Consider the following 20,827-nt stretch of genomic DNA (forward strand, 5'->3'; position numbering starts at 1 on the left):
GCGCAAATCAAAAAATCGAATAACAAGCCTAATTTAAAAGCTACAGTTGCGAAATTTGGTATATACAATAATTACTGTAGTAGTTGCGATCAGATAAAAATTGTGGATGCTATTAAAGAAATACTTTTGTATGGGCAAAAACGCCCACTCACGAGGGGTCTTAGGTGCTTTGGCTGACAATCTGGCACATTGTGTCGTCTATAGTATATTTTGAATGGTGTACTATATCGATATACCAAACATACCATTTGGTATATTTTTAGTATTTTTAGCATTTTCGGTATATTTTGAAAATTATACCGCAATATTTTGCCTTTATTAAAAATGGGTAGCGGGTATCTCACAGTCGAGCACACTCGACTGTAACTTTCTTACTTGTTTGAATATGTTATTATAATGGTTAGCGGATATCTCATAGTTGAGCACAGTCTACTGTAACTTTCTTGCGTGTAATATTTCTATCACTGTTCAAGCAATTTCTTTATCCTATGAAACTTGCGTGAAATTCTTCAAAACTTGCAGTCAATTAATTATGCAAAACATTTTTAGTGATGAAACGAATTTGTATTTAATTTATATAGTTTATTAGCGAAGTATTAGGATATATCATGGAATCGACGCAGATCGGTCACAGAATAAGCATCCAAAATCGGTTGCCTCGAAGCCAGAGCAAACATTTTGTTTGAGCAAAAATGTGGCGTGATTTCCCCACGGAAATTGATGACGGTGTTTGCTGAGTCGCAAACGTGTTGTTGGAGTTAAGCAAAGCGGCCGAGCACCCAGGAGCCCACCTACAGTGAATTTGTCATTTCCAGTCTAAACGTGCGGATAAACAGAGTCAAGCTAGAGGAGGAGTAGTTGGTCGAGGATATAGGGGATATGAGAACTGGGCATTCGAGATGGGTGAATGGTGGTGGGTGATGGAAGGGGAAGAGTGAGGGGTAGAGGAGGAGAAGCTCGAGTTTGGCCAGTGCCATTTGGTTCGTATGTTCGATGGCGCGTTTGTTTGCATGGATGTCAGCAGCCATAACATCGAGGAAAGAGGACTATGAAAGGGGGACACTGAATTCGAGATTCACAGCGGGGAGAGCGGCAAAGAGGAGGGAAGCGTATGGTAGGCAGCATCGGAGTCGACTGCGAAGCGCAGTGCGTGTCGCTTTAACAAACCGGAAGTTACAAGCGATGTAATGAAAAACGACAGGACGGAAGTAGCAATGGGACACCCACACTACCCATTCTATAGAGTCTATAGAGTAGAGAGCCAAGGACAGCCAGGATAGTTTCGTGCGTAGCCTGTAGGGGATTGGAACTCCCGTATAGCGGATTGGGACTGGGACTGGGATTGGCTGGACTCTCGAAGTGAGTGAGTTTGCCTTAACATCGCTGGTATTTATAGACAATTGATTCGTGATTGTTGACAGCGTCCAGCGTCGCGTGGAATGCCATGAGTTTCGCCAGTGCCAATGCCAGTGCTATTGGTTAGTCTGCTCCCACCTCCTGCTGCTTCTGCTGATCGTTCCCTGTCAGAAATTCCTCTGCTGAACACTGAACACAGAGCACTGAGTTTTGTGCACTTCGCAATGTTCACACTGTGCTTTGGCATTCTCTTCGTTGCTCATAAAAATGTTCCGAATTATGTTCCCCATATGTTCATGACAAGTGCAATTTTTTGTTTAACAATTGACTTAGCACTCGCAGTCATTGCAAATAACAAAATTCTTTCGAGTCTATAAATTACATCAGAAAATCTAGAAATATGTTGCCCCAAGGTTTAGGAGCAGTAGAGTCCCAGCAGGAAAGGAATCCAAATGCGGGTATTATTAGATGATTTTAAATTTTATAACTTTAAGATGAGTTCTGCATTCTAAAGAGTCAGACTCATAATGTCCCAGAATCGAATTCAACTGTTGATGATGATCCAGAATACTTTAAGTAACGCACTGGTAAATTGGTTCGAAGATATCTGCTTCTGTTATCTATTTCCATGTCGTATATTAAAACTTGTGCTCAAATTTGTAACTAGTGTAATACTTTATTTGTGTGAAAGAAGAGAAATATAAAAAGAAAAAATCTCGTTCAAAAAACTACAATAAAGCGTGTTAAGTTTAAAACATTTACAATTTTGATAAAAATATTAAAATTTGTTTTTAATCTTAAAAAGTTTGAAAAATAATATTTCAAATATAATTTTCAGATTAATAAGTAAGAAAGCGACTGTTAAATGTGCTCGACAGTGAGATACCCAATACTCATTAAAGTATCATTCTAAATATATACTAAATTAATATACCGACAAAATAAAACAAGTAAGAAAGCTAAAGTCGAGTGTACTCGTAGTGTAACACCATAGTTGGTATATCTATATACTATTGCGTTCAAATTTTACCAAAGAGTACAGAATATACCAGATTATCAAGCTACTAAGACTTTATATTTTTGTTATTTGGTATTGTTTTTGAGTAAAATTGTATATCCAAGTAGTCGGCTAGCTAAATTGATTAGCCATTAGAAAAAATAACAAATTATATTTTGGGTAAAACTTTTTAAAATATATAATGTCTGAGAAAACTGAGGAAAATTCACTTGGGTCACCATCTGTAGATATTTTGGGAATCTGTAAAACACCCAAACAACTAGAATCGCTAATGGAGATCAGTAGTAGTTCAGTCAATTCGAATACTACTGAACTGCCCCTGTATAGGCAACAGGAAGTGGAACGAATCGTTCAGAAGACTCTGAAAGAATTTAAGAACAAGGGATACTTCAATGATATAGACGAAAATAAGCTAATGAGTTTAATCGTTCCCAAAGTGTTAATGGAGCTGCAAGTCAATGAGCAATTGTATGATGAGATGCAGGGCATTAAGCAAACACTAAACTCCTACATCCAACACTCTAGGGCGGTGAGCGATGATATTGCTGAGATATTTCTAGACTTGCACAATATCTATTCAAAACTAGAAAAGTTTGACAATGTTGATAAACGCGAAAAGCTCTTCAAAAGTGAAAATTTGACCAGACGGATACAAGAAGCGGAAGACTACTTAGAATCTAAAAAACACTTTATTACTAATGATGTCTCCATCCCGTCTAGCACTTCAACCAACTCCAATGTCGCATATTCAAATGAAAGTGAGGAAGAGGAAGATATAATATCTAGCGATATAAGACAAGCCGACAAAGAAGTCTTTCTTACAAACATGCTAATGGTAAAAAAGTCGGATTTTTCCGTTGGACTCAACCGAAATAAGCAATTCTACACCGAAGCCGAAAGAGTGCTAAGGACTCAAAACAGCCCCCAATAAGAACAGCTTTAAGGGATCCTTATCAAAATTTAAATAATGTGAGGACTTCCACGAATAATTAAAGACACACTAAAATCTTTATACGTGTAACTTCAACTCACATCGATTTTGTGCCGCAAGAGCTTAGTAAACAATACAAAAGTGCAAATTTTTTGTGGCAAACCACTTTGAATCACTTTTCCACCTGACAAATACTTTTTCTCCTGAAATGTATCTGTCTCCGTATCTGTCTCATTCGTTTATGGCTGGCAATTTGCATAACGTCAGCATCCCTGCTAAGCATTTCTTTCCGCAGTGTTCTTACATTCCATTAGCTGTCCTCACTGTTGCTCCACCTTTAGCAACAAGTCGTTCAACTGAGCTCAATTGTTATGCATTTAATCCAAGAAACTCATCAAAAGTAAATAAGTAACAGTTACAAAAAAAAAATTAAATTATTTGTGGTTTACAAATTATAAATACAAGTAATATTTATTGATAATTTAAGTACATCAGATTATATTTCTACGTAGTATGGTTAAAATTTTGAAATTATTTTTATGCTTTATAACCGACATCTTTATAGATGGCGGATCACACTACATATTTTTTATATCGAATTTGTATTGGGGAAAAAATCAGAATGACAACTCTTTCATCAACAGATTTATTTTTATACCCGCTACCTATAAAGTTGTTGGGTATGATAACTTTGTGGCGGCTGGAAATTTATATAAAAGGCAGATGAACGAATCTTGAACCCTATTTTATATATGCTTGATCTTGAATGGTAACTATAGTCTTTATGATTCCACAATATAGAACTAAGAAATTCTTTTGTATGGGGAAAAACCTTATTTACTAAGGGTCTTACTTTGGCTAACAATCTGGTATATTTTGTACTCTTTGGTGAATTTTAAATGTAATGCTATATATGTTAATTATATCAATTACAGCCTTTGGTAGAGTTGAAGTATTTTTTTCGGTATATTAATCTAGTATATTTTATTCAAAAAGAGATGCGGGTATCTCACAGTGGAGCACACTTGACTGTAGCTTGCGATCAGATAAAAATTATCGAAGTTATTGGGAGACAATTATTAAGATAATTTTTTACGACAAAAAACGGCTGCTGCAATCGGGTTTTAGTTGCTTAGGTGGACAATGAATACAACGAATACTATTCATTCTCTATGGTATATTTTCAATAATAAATATACCAAATATAGCCTTTTTTGGAGAATAATACATTTATTGAAAATGGATAGCTAGTTTCCCTAGTTTTTTTTACTTATTCGAACTAAGATAAAGCGTTATTGTTGAAATTTTATTGCTGCACTAAGTTTTTGGCGACTGAGCCTAATTCGATTAACGATATCAATGAGAATCGGAGGTTGAGGGAAATAATTGATTCTAGCCAATGCTGCTGTGACAATTAATCATCACAGTGGCCGGACCATTTGGTATCAGAGTAATACTCCGTTGGTTTCTCGGTGGGCATGAGAGTTGCCTATATCACATTTATTGTCAAACAATTGAAGCTCGATGTCTGTGCTTGGCCTTTTCTATTGTTGTCTTTTTACTGCTGCGCCAGGCAAGTTGGGTGCACTCAAAATAATAGCACAGCACATAGCACTTGTGCCGACGGAGGAAGGGAACCAAGCTACTCGAAGGGAAGGCGGCGAACAACTAACTGCAGTCCTGTAATGGCAGCATTTACTCAATTTTAGTACATAGTAAACGTATTTCTTTATGGCCCTGAGGTTATTTGTGCAGAGTTCTACATTCCCAGATCCCGATCCAGATTCAGTTCCCATTTGCCATCTCTCAGTTCCAGTACTCCCCTCTTCTCTCTTTAGCCAGTTCCATTCACATTCGCAAACATAAAGGTACTATATTCTGACACAATATAAACGAAGTTCGTTTCCTGAGTGGCCATTTAACTGCGAGGCTTTTCATATGTCTGTCCGAGATCTTCCCTCTCCCCTACAACAGGGTAAAAGCCTTTTCAAATTCTCGCAGACAAATATGATAAAGTATTTGTTGGCTGCTTTTACTTCTGGTTTTCTTTTAATTGCTTTGAAGTAAACACTGAGAATGCCCCTTGGTACAGTCATAAATAAAATTGCCATTTGCCAGCAGTTTCTCTTCGCTACCGAATTTAGAATTCCGATTCCTGCAAGCCTTAAAGCATCAATGCGAGTATGGGAATGCATTTATATGTTTTAAGTGTGAAGGTGTTATTAAATAAATTTATTTTATTTGCCTGATTACATATTTGCTAGTCCGATTATTGCAGTAGCATTTGCCAAACCTTAAATTTCGTTTCAAACCATTTTGCAGCAGGGATAGTGTTGACTCCTTGCGCTAAAGCATAAGAGGAACTTCTTGCCATTAGAAAAGTTCAACTTCTAATTTTTTTAATACAGATACTCTTTGTCGAATTCTACATACCTAATAGATTCTTTACTAAATTATTTTAAAATAAAGGGACAAATTGCTGAAAACTCATTTCACATATGAACAACTTTTTTTTTTTATTATTTTAAAATGACTTTAATCTCAAAAAATATTCAGTCTTTATGTTGCAAGAAAAAGTGCATACTGCATTCCGGTTTTAGTTGTTTTGGTTGACAATTTGTTTTTTTCCAGGGTCAGGATTAGGTATATTTTTGTATTTGCCTGTAAACTAATTTTGGAATTTTTATACCCGCTACCCATAGGGAAGACGGGTATTATAGGGCAGGAAATGTATGTGACAGGTAAAAGTAGGCATCTCCGACCCTATAAAGTATATATATTCTTGATCAGCATCAATAGCCGAGACGATCTAGCCATGTCCGTCTGTCTGTCTGTCTGTCCGTCCGTCCGTATGAACACCTAGATCTCAGAGACTATAAGAGCTAGAGCTATAATTTTCGACAGCATTGGTTATGTTTGCACGCAGATCAAGTGTGTTTCAAATTTTTGCCACGCCTCCTTCCGCCCCGCAAATCAAAATTGAATAACAAGCGTAATTTTAAAGCTAGAGCTGTGTATACAATAATAACTATAGTAGTATTTATGAATCCTGAAAATTTGGTTGCGATCAGATAAAAATTGTGGAAGGTATTAAAAAAATACTTTTGTTACCGCAATATTTTGCTTTTATTCAAAATGGGTAGCTGGTATCTCACAGTCGAGCACACTCGACTGTAGCTTTCTAACTTGTTGAAAAATAATATCGTATTGTTTTTCCTTAAACAAAAATGAGTTGCGAGTATCTGAGGTCGAGTACAGCTCTCTTACATTTTGTTTATTAATTTTAGTTATACAAGTAATTACATAAATCGGCTTTTCAAAAATGTTGTTTTTATTTGAGCAAGCAAAAAATTGTATGCGTATTTTAAATTTTTGCCTTTGTTCTGTATACTAGGTAGTAGCTAACAAATGTGCTACCGAAGCATAAAATTAAATTTTTCGACAGTAATAAAATTGTTAATTTAAAAAACAAAGTCTGCGCTAACCGCCAAGGAATATAATGCCAGACTCACTAGTTTATAATGCAGTAATGGTAGAGGGCTCATGGATTTATTCTTTATTTGTTGACAATATTGTGTATTGTAATTTGTAATTTGTATTTCTTGTAAATTCCAACAACAAAACTAATAGCATTTATTATTGTATTGTGCATTTTATAAGAAACAATAAAGCTGCAGTTGGGTGTTCTCGATTGTGAATGCCCTCTACTCATTTCCAATAGAAGAAAAATATTTCGGTAGTATTCTGAAAATGTACCCAGTTAATATGCGGGGAAAAATACCAATATATAGCAAAGACTATATAGTACTCTGATATACTACTAGATTGTCAACCAAAGTCAATAAGACCCGACAGCAACAGCCTACAAAACGATTTTTTAAATTTATATGATGACAACCAATTTAGCAGGTGTCATAATGACTATAGTTATAATTGTATGTACCAAGAATTGATTTCAAGTGCGGAGGTGGGCTTGAAAAAAGCTTAATCTATTATAATCTCTAAGTTTCAGGAGGAGGGCTTGAAAAAAGCTTAATCTATTATAATCTCTAAGTTTCAGGGCTTCATACCAACAGAAAGATAGACTGACATCGCTACATCGAGACTCTGATCAAGAATGAATATACTTTATGGGATCGAAGATACATACACAGTGTGTATTACACACATATGATCAAGGTACAAAAATATTATACATTATGTATAAAGGGTGTATACCCTTAAAAATATAAAGATTTAATTTATCGATAGTACTTGTTATGTTTGCCCACACATCAAGTTTGTTTCCAATATTTGCAACGCCCACTTCCGCCACCGTAAATAGATAAAAATCGAATATTAAGCGTAATTTTGAAGGTAAAGTCGTGAATTTGTCTTTTTATTATGCTTGGGAATGTTTTAAGTAAGAGATCTAACGGTCTTAATTAAGAACTTATCATCGTAGGAAAATTAACATTGATATTAGAGTGCAGAAAAAATCAATTTTTATCTTTAATAGTCATGACTTTTTTTTAATTTTTTAATTTCAAATCGAGAAATATGTATATATAATTTTTTATATATAATATTTTAGTTTTATGCATTTAAAGAAAATAATTTACAGCCGAATGCACAAGGAAAGAAATTATTAATGGAAACAAGGAGTAAGAAGGAACTTAAATGTACGAAGGTAAAATGTTCCATACTTTGACTCGCTCTGATATTACTCCTTTTGTTTCGAAGATACAAAAACCGAATCTGCTCATCGTAGTGCAAATTAGCGCAAAGGCGCCTCATTTTGACCTGATGCTGCTTGAAATGAGCACGAGGCCGAGCATGAGGACAAGGATGAGGACGAATAGGCACGAGAGATTGTGGATAAAGACGCTGGAGAGAGCTCGGATAGCAGCTTTGCCGGAGCAGTGAATGTAATTACTTTAATGTGACCATTTGCCGAGCTGCTGCCCGTGGCACAGATAAAGATAAACTTTTGCAATTACAACGCGGCGCAAACGAAGCAGAAATACAAAGCACACAGTATCAACTGATGGAGCTGACCAGACCAAGTCACACCAAGTCAAACCCATAGCTGGAAGTGTTGGAAGAGTTTTAGAGTGTAAAGCGCAGCTCGATAGCATCAAATCAGTTTCTTTTTAGTGTTTTTTTTTCTATTTGTTTTTTTGCTTTTTCCTTTAACAGCGGCTAATTAGCCCGCTCTTTGCAGCTCTGATGGAACCCCAGACAGAATTGCATACTTAAAGTAGCGTCACATAAAATTATACTCACTTAAATGAACTCGAGAAGTCTTTAAAATCGTTCTAAGTTGAACATTTATCAGAAACAAAGGAACGCAAATGAAACATATGCAAAAACGTAACAATTATGACCAGGCTCAGCTTGGCTTTGGTTAAGTGACCCTCACTTCACTTCAACTTTTGATGACTTTTTGAAAGTTTTATGTTTGAAACACACAAATTATTCCGTAAGCTCGTTGTGGTAATTTGGACACGGCATTGAAATATCAACAGATTGTTCGAAATTGCCCAATCAAACTAAAAAGATTGCTTTGCTTCACCTCAGCTGTTACGCTCGAAAAATAAGTGAGTTAAGCTTCCATTGACGTCTGAAAACTACCGGAAGTCTAATTCAATTAATAAGACGAAATATGAATAGTTTTTATAAGGATTTTAACAGACACACACTAATCTAATTAACATTTACAACAATTTTACAATGTTCAAAAAAGATTGACTGCAATTAATTAAAAAGAAGTTAAGAAAAAATTATGTTTACGTGCTTGCATATGAGTAAGATAAAATATTTTTCAATGTGTGAAGCAGTTTAAAGTTCTCGAATTTTCGGAAAGCGTTCTTCTTGCCGTTAGCGGGTTCGAACTACGGCAGAACAGACAAGAAAAAATAGAGGAAAAAATGGTGCAACGAAGGATATTAAGCCTGTGGTCATAAGCCATATGGGGCTCAATGCGGCATGGCTTTAAGCATCCGAGTTGATAGTATACCCAAAGTTGGCAAAGAAAGGCGATGGCGATGGCGAGAGTTTGCTCTTCGTCACACTTAAGAAGATTAAATACCAGTTTCGTTAGTTTAACAGACAACTTTCGCGGCGCAAAAGAGTTTTACATTTGCGAGAGCTTCTCACGGTCTGCCTGGACAATCACATATTCGGGATGTGCAATAAAATCATTTCTGTTCTTGCTCTCCCAGAGGTAACCTGAGCTAAGTAAATGAAACAAAAGTCAGGTGAGATGTTGGTCAGAAATCCTCTTAGAATTAACTACTCATTGGCTTTAGGAATTACCCCGACAATTTATATATAGACATTTGGTCCTTGGGAGTTTTTTTTTTTTCATGTTGTAAATAATATTTTCCACAATATTTATATATTGGAAAGGTACAACAAATAAATATTTTTCTAATAAGGAAATAAATTAAGACAAAGTAGTATAAGGATTACACGACTTCAGCGGGGACACAAACCTAATAATTCTCTTGGCCGAAACGAAGTCAAAGGAATTTATTTGTGGATGTTATGAATTCAATTATTTTTTAATGAATACCAGTAATATAGAATACCAATAAGCTTTCAACTATTAATAATAATAATAATAAAGATTAGAAGTAGATTATAAATTAGTAAGACCTTTTTAATTCTAATTCAAATTCTGTAGACATCATATTTAGATTAGATTAGATTTTTTGTTTAATATTTACAATTTAGTTTACTTTTTAAATATAACGTAAGCTCTTCAAGATTTTCATTTCCATTTGACAGCATTCTGATGTGACTCTTATACAAAACAGTGGCCGGCATTTTGCCATCATTGCTGCTACATTTGCTGTTGCTCCAGTTATACAGTTATATGCGATAAGTCTTGTCCTACCGCAAGCAAAACTTGGTCGGTGTAGGAAAGCCGATTAGGAACGATGTCGTTCCTATGTTTCTCTTTCTTTCTCCTTTCTGGCTCTCTTGCTCTTGGTTACCCTCACATCTGGCTTATTCAGCGCGCACGAACGCTCTCTCATGCTGACAAAATGCCAGACACACACACGTACACATCGTTGGTTTCTCTCTCTCGCACTCGCTTTCGCTCTCATTCTATGTATGTCGCTCTCGCTCTTGAATTTGCTGTGTCAGAGCTTTTGATGGGTCTCGTTTGTAGTTTGGTTCGGCAGTCGAGTTTATGTCTTCATCGAAGGGCCGCATTTGAAATTTATTTGCATGCCGGTCAGGCCGGCGGGCAGCTCTATAAATTAAACATAAATCAGTTGCACGGCAAATCATTTGATTTCATTTCGAGGGACCCTTTAACTAACTTCTCCTTCCTCTCGCATTCTCTCATTCCCTCGTGCACTCTTCGCCCACACAGCTTTCGGAGTACGAATAAGAGACAGGCCGCAATTACACAAAAGACGCGACTGTCACGTATTCCATGCATGGTCGAATCTGAATGCCAGCACCGAAATTATTCGTAGCAATAAACAACAACAATGCAATGCGACAATTGGTTGGCAGGTCCCCGAGCCCAAGTCCGAGTCCCAGTTCGAGTCCCAGTTCGAGTCCGAGTCCGTGGCCGAGGTACGATTAGAAAGGAGTAGAATTGTCGCTCGTGCCGTCGCTGAACAAAAAATGACACAAAATTGATAAGCAAATAGCCATTTAATGGACTTGAACTGAATAGCAAAGTACTCAAAATGATTAGCCGCGAATGAGTACACCCCGGCTCACTCCTGAGGAACGTTTAAAGGTTTGGCGTTTTCAACATTATGAAAATCGATAAGAAATTGAGCATTTTCAGTCCCCTGGTATCACGCAGCTCACCTCAATAAACGCCTTGCACCCCCCCACAACCCCATCACTACACCCCGAATACGACGACCTGCTTACACAACGGACACACACACGCACACACATCGATAAATTTTACGACACATTTTCCACTAAATTTACGAGTTGCCATGCCAAACTTTAAAGAAATTCGCGGACTGCAAGGGACTCTAGAGAGAGAGGGCTGTGTGTCAAACAGAAAGGAAACAAAACGCACGTGTGGTTATAAAAATCCTAAAGGGTTATCTTGTTTGACGGCATAGCGGGTCGACCAGGCAGCAACAAGAACAACAACAACGCTTAAGATATTAAGGGTAAAGTCAACTCAAGTCAAAAGTCGAGTCATGTTCGTGTAGTTAGCCTTTTTACTTTACCTTTTGTTATTCATAAGTACTACTATTAAACTTGGATATGTACATACATATATGTATGTAACTTATAGGGAAAATCTTAGTAGATTTCTTCGATTTATGAGGAAGGATAGATTGAATATTCTTTGTAGGGAATCTAAATACATTTGCACTATCGAAAACACTCACATTTGATGTAAACGCTCTGTCGCTTCTATATTACTTGTTGCATTAGTCAAATAAAAATCTTGTAAAAATGACTTCCGTGCAATAAAATATGTCACATATCCCTCTTATTTATTATTAGTTAGTCGAAAAACAAGCGACTTAAGCCTGGCCTGCTTGTCATTGAAACAATCTCTCATCGAAGGTCTTTCAAATTGTATTCTTCTGATTTTTTCAATTTTCAATTTTGTTGTGTTAATATTGTAGTTGTTGTTGCTGCTGATGGCGTCCTTGTTGTTGGTATTGCTGATGCCGTTGCGACTGCTGTTGTCGTCGGAGTACGAGTAAAATACGCAATAAAATCAAATCATGCTCAAAAATTTTATGAATATTCATGACATTAAAAGCTCTTGAATTATTAACGAAGATTTTCGACTAGCAATTGCGCACTGGAAAAGCACTTGGCTACCACACACACACACACACACACACACACACACCCACATACGTATGTATGTATAGAACTAAACACACTCACACACAGAAAGACAGCTCCTTTATCGGGGTAAAACTGTTCAATTATGAATTTTGACAATGTCTGCCTGCAAAAGGTGCAAAATAGGCGAATGATATCCAAGCGGCAGCTGAAGTGGGAAAACACTGGCGTAAACTACCCTTAAGAGAGCAGCGATAAGAGCTCCTCAGCTGTGAGTGTGTGCGTGCGTGCGTGTGTGTGTGTGTGTTTAGATGTTGGAGTGTCATTGAAATGAGTCAAAAGTGCAGCGTGCAACAAAAAGTCGCAAGTGAAAGTTCAAACAAAAGGGTTGATTAATCGATAGAGATAAGAGTACCGAGCAGGCGCGTGGCATGGATTTGAATGCACGTTAATTGAGAGGGAGCTAGGCTCCCCCACGCATCAGCCCCTGAGCCCTATACCAAAAAAAACCAAAAAAAATGTGTCTGGACAAGAGCAAACCCAAACCTTTTGGGGTGGAAAACAATTTCCGGCTGGTGTCTGCATTTGAAATGCAAAGCAGCTGACTGCGAACTGAAATTGGTAGTTCATGTCATCCATTGTCTAAAACAATGCGCCAAGGAAACTCTATAGATTCCCCCCCTCAAGAAGAGCTCTAAAAAGAAAACAAAAACAACAAAAATGGAAACGAAAACGAAAACGAAAATGAGCACAAGTGTTTTGTGGTCATGGAAATGCTGAGCCAACTAACCAGACGCATTTCCCTGTTTACTCAGTCATGCCAACAATGCTCGCACTGCACAAAGGCTTTGCTGACGTTGCAAAATTAGCTGGCAAAACACATACACACACACACACACACACAATAAGCATTTGCCATGGTGAACACGACGAACAATAAATTCTTGACTAGTGTACCTACATAAATAGAACTCTCGTTTCTTATCACTTAACCATAATGGGAAGACTGTCTGTAGTCTAGACATTAGCCACATACAAAGAATAAGGCCATACCTAAATATATAATACTTTTCTCATCATTGATCAGAAATCTGTCTTCTATTTTAAAGTGTATTTATCTGCATTTAATGCTTTAATAATTTGTTCTTTAACATTTTCTGCTTCCATTTGGCACCTGCCACTTGGCTGTAACAGCGAAATAAATGCTGATGATTACTGAAAGCTTGCTTCCATCGCCAGCCAAAAAGTATGTGAAGCGTGAAAATGATTAAAACTCTCTTAAAACGGCAGTCGAGTTATTGCACTGGTCAGTTGGGCAATTAAATAAGCAAAAATGTAAAACTCGATTTAAAAATCGATGTGAGGGTAATCGATTTTTCGGGAATTAATCGATATAAATTCATGTAAATATATTTCATATTTATATTTAAGTTAAACAAGTCAGAAATTCGAGTGTGCTCGACTGTGAGATAACGGCAAAACATTTGTAAAAAAAAATAAACCAAATAAATACTACATATATAGCAAAGGCTATATATGGAATATACTAGCGGAAGTAGCTAAGACTCCATTGGATCAGGTGTGTTTTACTTAAAAACACACAAAAAAATTAAATATATTTATATGAGACTGTTTAGCGAAATATTATCGGATGTAAAGCATCTCTAATCTCAGAGCTCCTTGATCAATTAAACTAACTGAGCAGCTTGACCTCCTATTTTTCTGTATCTTGCGACACTTGCCACTTTAAGAAACTAAATTTCGAACTCGGTCTGAGTTGAAAGCATGACAAATGGTCTATGCTTGACACACCGCAAGCTTATAACAATAACTTTCTCTTCAAGGTTTTACTACTACATTAATTAGCAAACCCAGATATGATTCGCTTAAGTCGCTTTTAGAATTTCAAGAGGCATCAATTCGTAGATAACTATGTATTCTATATTAAGTATTTATTATACTTATTTTGCCATATTATGATTTCAAATTCATGCGAACATTGAAAGAGTATTTCCCTACCTAATAATGTATGTTCGAGTATTTCGAGCATACACTTGCAGCATTTGTTGCTTTATTGTTTATTTTCCTGCATGTGTTTTCGGTTTCATGCTGCAAGCTCGAATAGTTGTGTACTCATATTAGAAATCGGAAGAACGTGTGCAGCTCACCCTCGTCGGAGCAATTATCGTGATACTCGCATTGGATGTTTCTATATCTCCGGCTGCTATTCCCAGTGTCCTGTTCTTGTGTTCTCGCAGTGATTGCGATTGTTATGGAAACTGCGATGGTAACACTCATATCCCTTGGCTAAATCAGAAGCGAGAGAATGTCGACTGCTGTCGTCATCTACTTCTATCTCCTAGTTTTTTTGTTGTGTTGTTTTTTGGCTCTGGTTTCTACGTGATGATGTTAGAAATTCGCTTCTGTTACACTCGCTGGCTGACAATTGCAACATATTGTTGCACTTGTTTGTCATATCCCACTCTATACATATTCGCATTTCCATTTCAATTGTTTTTCATGTTTTCTGCCATTGCTTTGAATGCGCTTGCTGGCAATGGAAATCAAATGGAAATCAATTGGTTGCAAGACGAAATCCTTTCTCTCAACAAAATATGCGCATCACTATCGAAATATGAATCAATTATGAATTTGAATTTTTTCACTTTAACATACATACAAGTATAATATTATCAATGACTTATGTTGCCTCTATAATTAGGATGCCCTATTTAATAATCGTTATCACAGAACCATCAAATTCAAGTTAATATCAACGTTGGAGCATTTCCTTTCATTGCGCATTCAATTTGAAGCGTTCATTTTGTGGTCGTCTTTGAGGTTCATTTGAAATTTATTAAAAATCTAAACGCACGTTTCTGTCCTGCTCTCGCTTTATATCTCGTTCTCTCTTTCTCTCTTGCTCCCATATTGTATTGTTTGTCTCTGTTTTCTCTCTCTAATCTGTCACGTATATTTGTAACGTTTCCCTGCTGAAAATGATGAACAGGCATTAGATTTATTTATTCCACAATATAAATGCACATTGTATATGCCTTTGCCATGATGTCCCCAAGCTCAATGGAAAATAAAAGCCGCAACAGGAGCAGCAACAAAGCATCGCAACAACAACAACAACAACAACATCAACAAGAACTGAAGATGGAGAAGAGAAATTGGGAGAGAATCAATTTAATTTTACAATATCCGCTTTATACCTGTGCACTGCGACGTGACCAATTTAGCCAAGTAACAAATATTTTGTTATTTATTTTGTAATAAATTCGACGTGCGGACAGACCGAAGAATACGACACGACGCACAGGACGACATCAAGAGCAGCAGCTGTGTCCTTTTGCAGTAATCGACGTTTAGCCATAATTAAGTAATAATTTGATTAGTTTCTGCTTATTTTGTATTCTCTTTTTAAAGGCTTTTGTGGTTTCTCTCATTGCACGTCTGACGAATTTTTGGCAATGAATTTGCCACTAACATTGTGCTGGTCGGCCTGCTTCTGTCAGCCTTATCGGCAAACTGCTTCTGTCACTAACCGACAGTCTCCTGCCAAACGTAGGAATTGAGGTAAACCTCAATCCTGGGCACAGCTTTCGGTTTTCAGGGCAACGCGTTGACAGTCGACGCGTCGACGCGTCGATTGCGCCACATGGCATCTGCACTCGACGATGTGATTTGTAAATCGTAGCATACTTTTCAGCGCCCCGCTAGAGAGCAAATATTTTAGAAATTCAGGCTGTTCTACAGCCTGTACCTAATGCTTTAAGAAAGAGTTAGGTAATTTTATCATTATACTACTTTACTATCAAGTAAATTGCAAACTTTTCCAAGATGATAGATTGGTTATCTTGGTCTAATCGTTTCTTAATATTGAACCTATGTATTGATTAAAACATCTAGGACAAAGACATTAATTTAATATCTCAAAGATACACCTAGATATTAAAGGCTGATTACGCTGGAAAAAGCAAGCTTGTAAAAAGTGTTCGTGTAAGTCATGTATGTATTAATTAATTCATGAAATACTACTTTATAATCATAATCTTCAATAATCCATTTAATACCGGTTTCTTTATTTTTAGTGCTAACACTAAAACAGATAAGTTGAGCGATCAAGGAAATGGTTTTACCAAGGCCTCTTCTCATCCTAACTCCTACTGACCACTCTGTCAATACATAAAAGAAAATATGCGAGCAATTCTTTAGAATATTGTACGCACATAAATCCAGTTTTCCCCAATATGATTCGATTACAGAAACATGCGTGCAATTAGTGTTCTCAACTTTAAGATCTTCAACACAAATAAAATCAATCGAAATGCGAAAAAATGCTGACATAAGGAATGGTATTATTCCAAAGATTACAGCCAAATTTACAAAAAAAAACAAGCAAGAAAGCGTCCCATTTTTAATGAAAGCAAAACGATGCGATATTTATTTTAAAATATACCAAATTAATATTCTGCAAAAAGTACTAAAAACATGCAAAACATGCCAAATTGTCAGCCAAAGCAACTAAGACTCCTGGTAAGTAGGCGTTTTTTTTTCATACAAAAGTATTTCTTATATAACTTATACAGTTTTTATCTAATCGCAATCAAATGTTCAGGAATCATAAGTACTTTAGTTATTATTGTATGTAGCATAATCTATCTTCAAAATTACGTTTAGTTCGATTGTTTTTCCGTTTGCGAGCAAAATTTAATCAAAATTGATCTGCATGCAAACAAACAAGCAAAATATCTCGTGTTTCATACAGAAAGACAGACTGACAAACTTGGGTACTACTGCCGACAAAAAAAACTATTACTATTTTTATTTCAACCGAAAACTGATCGCAATTGTTTTGAACTTGCAAACGCTTTTATTTATATGTTTGCAAAATAATATGGGAAAAGATGTATTCCTTTTATTATCAGCTTTAACAGCTGAAGAGTTTCGAACTATTCAGCAACGTCTGAGATTCTCCTCGAAATATTGTGTGCGAATAGAACAAATTTTTTGAAACTATCAAAATAACAGTTAATGGATGGTAAATCATTTTTCAATTGCATTGAAATTTTGAGTTAAGTAAAAGATCAAAGAATTGAATTTTCTATTAAAAGTGCGGCACCTTACTGATTATATAAAGCCTCAAAATCATTAACTCTAGAATAAAAGAAAATGAATTCCAACATTAAACAAGTAAGAAAGCTACAGTCGACTGTACTCGACTGTGAGATACCCGCTATCCATTTTGAAAAAAAGAAATATATTTTGCGGTATTTTTCTCAAAAAAAAACAAAACCCGAATATACTGCACAAATACCAAAAATATACCAAATGGTATATTTGGTATATCGTTATAGTACCGCATTGAAAATATGCCATAGACGGCACAATATACCAGATTGTCAGCCAAAGCAACTAAGACCCCTAGTAAGTAGGCGTTTTTGCCCATACAAAAGTATTTCTTTAATAACTTCGACAATTTTTATCTGATCGCAACCAATCAGGAATCATAACTACTATAGTAGTTATTGTATATACCAAAATTCGCAACTCTAGCTTTAAAATTACGCTTGTTATTCGATTTTTTTGATTTGCGGGGACGGAAGTAGGCGTGGCAAACAAACTTGATCTGCGTGCAAACATAACAAATGCTGTCGAAAAAAAATGATAGCTCTATCTTTTATCGTCTCTGAGATCTAGGTGTTCATACGGACGGACGGACAGACACACAGACGGACAGACAGACAGACGGACATGGCTAGTTCGTCTCGGCTGTTGACGCTGATCAAGAATATATATACTTTATAGGGTCGGAGATGCCTCCTTCTACCTGTTACATACATTTCCTGCCGGCACAAAGTTATAATACCCTTCTACCCTATGGGTAGCGGGTATACAAATTAGTCATAAAATATACCAAAATCATTCTGGCGGCACCGGATTTTTTTATCTAATAGTGGACATAATTTACAATCCTCTTTATCATATTTGTCACAATTTAATAAGCAATTTCACACTTCAAAAGATAACTAAACGTTTTGATGAGAATAATAATGGTCTTTTGGAACAACGCTACTGATGTAATATCTTTCTGCCGAATTGGTATCGGGTACAAACAGATTTTAAGACTGGACAAAAGTTTAATGTCCGTCAAAGGAAGATAATGTATGATTTTCAAAGCAATGCCAATGTCACGGTTTTTACAAATAACCTGAAAAGTTGAGTTCAGATATGTACACAGAGAGAAAATAATCTAGATTAAAAACATCTTGATTTAAGATTTTTTCGATCTCAAAAAGAACAATCTTGAAATAAGATTTTTAGGTTGAAACAATCTTAAATCAAGATTTTTATGTTAAATTTGCATTTTCAGATTAAAAACATCTTATTTAAGATCTTAAATCAAGATTGTTTTATTTCAGATTGAAAAGATTGCAAGTCTGAATTGAAGAACTATTCGATTAAAAAAAATAATTTTCTTTTTGTTTCTTAAAATGTAGGAATTCCTTTTATTTAAAATTAGAACCGAATTTTTGGCGTTGTTGCTCTGTGTACATATGTGTTAATGAATGAATTCCATTCTAAATCAATTGACTACCAAATCAACAGGCGAAACTAGATTCTGGGTTGCCACAACTGTGAAATTTTTTTTCAGGTAACTGTCAGGTTGATCAGAGCCCGTTAAGAGGTATTGTAATCGCTCACAAATGATGTGTGAAGAAAATTCTGTCTTCATCTGTTTCAGTTGCTGAAAGCATCTTTCGCAAACACTCTGGTAGACACTAGTGCACAACTCCCATCCGCTGTTAGAAAATGCGACACTTTACACACTATATGCAAAACACAAATAAAATTCAAGTAGTTAGAATGGAAAAGGGTGGCAAAAACCTGGATAGAAAAGGAGTGGAAACTCATCAGAGAGCGGCATTTATCGTGCGAAGCTAAAAACTTGACAAAGCAGACAACACAACGCATTGTGGGGAAAGTCTTTCACTTTTCTTGTGTCAAGTTCTAGATGGTTGGTTTGATGTTGTTGTTTTCATTCAAGATGTAGCCTTAGTGTTTTGCTTTCTTACATTTCCGTGTGGCTTGTCTTATGCATTAGAAAATACCTTATAGGGCATTCCGGAAATGTTAACTCCACTGAACAACAAATATATGTTATGCGTCAAAATATGATTTTAAAAAATGAAAAAAAAAGCTACACTATCCACATGCTCTCGATTAGTGGATACGATCAATCCAATGAAACTAAAAAAAATGCGGTATTATTGTAAGAAAATACCAAATCGAAATATCTCAAAAAAACTAAAGTATTCCAAACGATATATATACTACTATCTATACTACACATATGTATTTCTATTTGGTGTATTAAGAAAGTATTATTGATGTACCTGGGCGCAACACTGTCAAGCTAACACGATACATAATTGTATTGTTGACATGTCAATTTAATTGACTCAATTATAAATACCCCAGTCTTGGGAAATTAAAATGTCCCTCTGGCTGACATCGTGCATGACGTGTCTGGTAGACTGTCAGTTAGAGAAAATTGGCTTTGGGTAGTAGACAACATAGCGAATGTCTACCAGGCATTTCATGTACACACACTTGACGATCCATTATCCCTTCTTTTTGCCTAATGTGCGGAACTGAGTGTCTACCAGGCAAGTCATTCGCGATGTCAGCCAGATGTCAGCCTCCTTCTGCCTTCTGTTACATACATGGCACAATGTTATAATGCCCTTCCATCCTACGGGTAGGCGGTATAATAATATACTGAAAGAGATGTTAAAAATATACAAATTAATTTCCTAATGCAAGAAAATTCTTCTATTAAAATTAATACTAGTAGTTCACAATTATATACAACTAAATTTTCATTGATTCACAAAAGTATCTACCAAAGCAATTATAAAGTTATTTCTTAAATAGCTTCTCAGTTTTATATTTGATCCCAACTAAATTTTTAAGAACTTTCATTAAGACTGTAGTTAATATGGATTATTTAGAGATAAGATTGATTTTAAGAACTTTTTCTGTTCTACGAGTAGATATATAAATTCGATTCAGCACTTATTTTAAAACAAAAAAATAAAAAATCATTCAAAGCTCTAATTAAAGTGCTAATCAAGACAATAAGGATTTATCTTTATTCAAAAGAAAAAATGAATGTTATAGTATATGTTTTTTTTTCTCTTAAAATAGTGTGAAAATTTCCGCTAAAAACAAATGGGCAGTCCCGATATAGCGAACTATTTAAATTCAGCGATGTGCTTAAAAAAAGTAAATTATAAAATGTTGCTATACAAATACCATAATACATATGTATGTTTGTATTAGCACGCTTCATGAGAGTGTGATAACTCCAAACTTGCAATAATAATTAATAATAGTAAGATAATAATTATTGCATGCATTTAATTAAAATCACGAGATAAGCACAAATTATTAAAATGCTCCCACGCCACACGCCATAGTCCAAATGATTCAATTAAAGAAACAATTTGCATTCGCATATTTGTTGCAACGACAACAACAATAACAGCCATTACAACAGCAAATAAATTACATTAAAATAGGTAGAAATGTTCGGACATAAGTAAAAAATAAAAAATGAAATTAAAAGGCAAATGAAAACAAAACGAGAGATGCCATGCGAGTGTCAATTTAAGTTCATCAGTCGTCGGACATCGTCGTGCCAGCGAATTGAAATTATTTTCAATAAAAATACAAGT

General features: G+C 35.7%; 1 protein-coding gene across 1 annotated transcript; it reads left to right on the forward strand.

Annotated features, from left to right (window-relative positions):
- The first annotated feature begins 2,475 nt into the window (after window positions 1–2,475).
- LOC132790372 (uncharacterized) lies at window positions 2,476–3,053 on the forward strand. Its single transcript, XM_060798872.1, has 2 exons — window positions 2,476–2,903; window positions 2,962–3,053. Exons 1-2 carry the CDS (start codon window positions 2,556–2,558, stop codon window positions 3,013–3,015), a joined length of 402 nt encoding a protein of 133 aa, XP_060654855.1. The 5' UTR covers window positions 2,476–2,555; the 3' UTR covers window positions 3,016–3,053.
- Window positions 3,054–20,827: the final 17,774 nt, after the last annotated feature.

The sequence above is a fragment of the Drosophila nasuta genome, chromosome 2L (assembly GCF_023558535.2).
Source record: "Drosophila nasuta strain 15112-1781.00 chromosome 2L, ASM2355853v1, whole genome shotgun sequence".
Classification (NCBI taxonomy): Eukaryota; Metazoa; Arthropoda; class Insecta; order Diptera; family Drosophilidae; genus Drosophila; species Drosophila nasuta.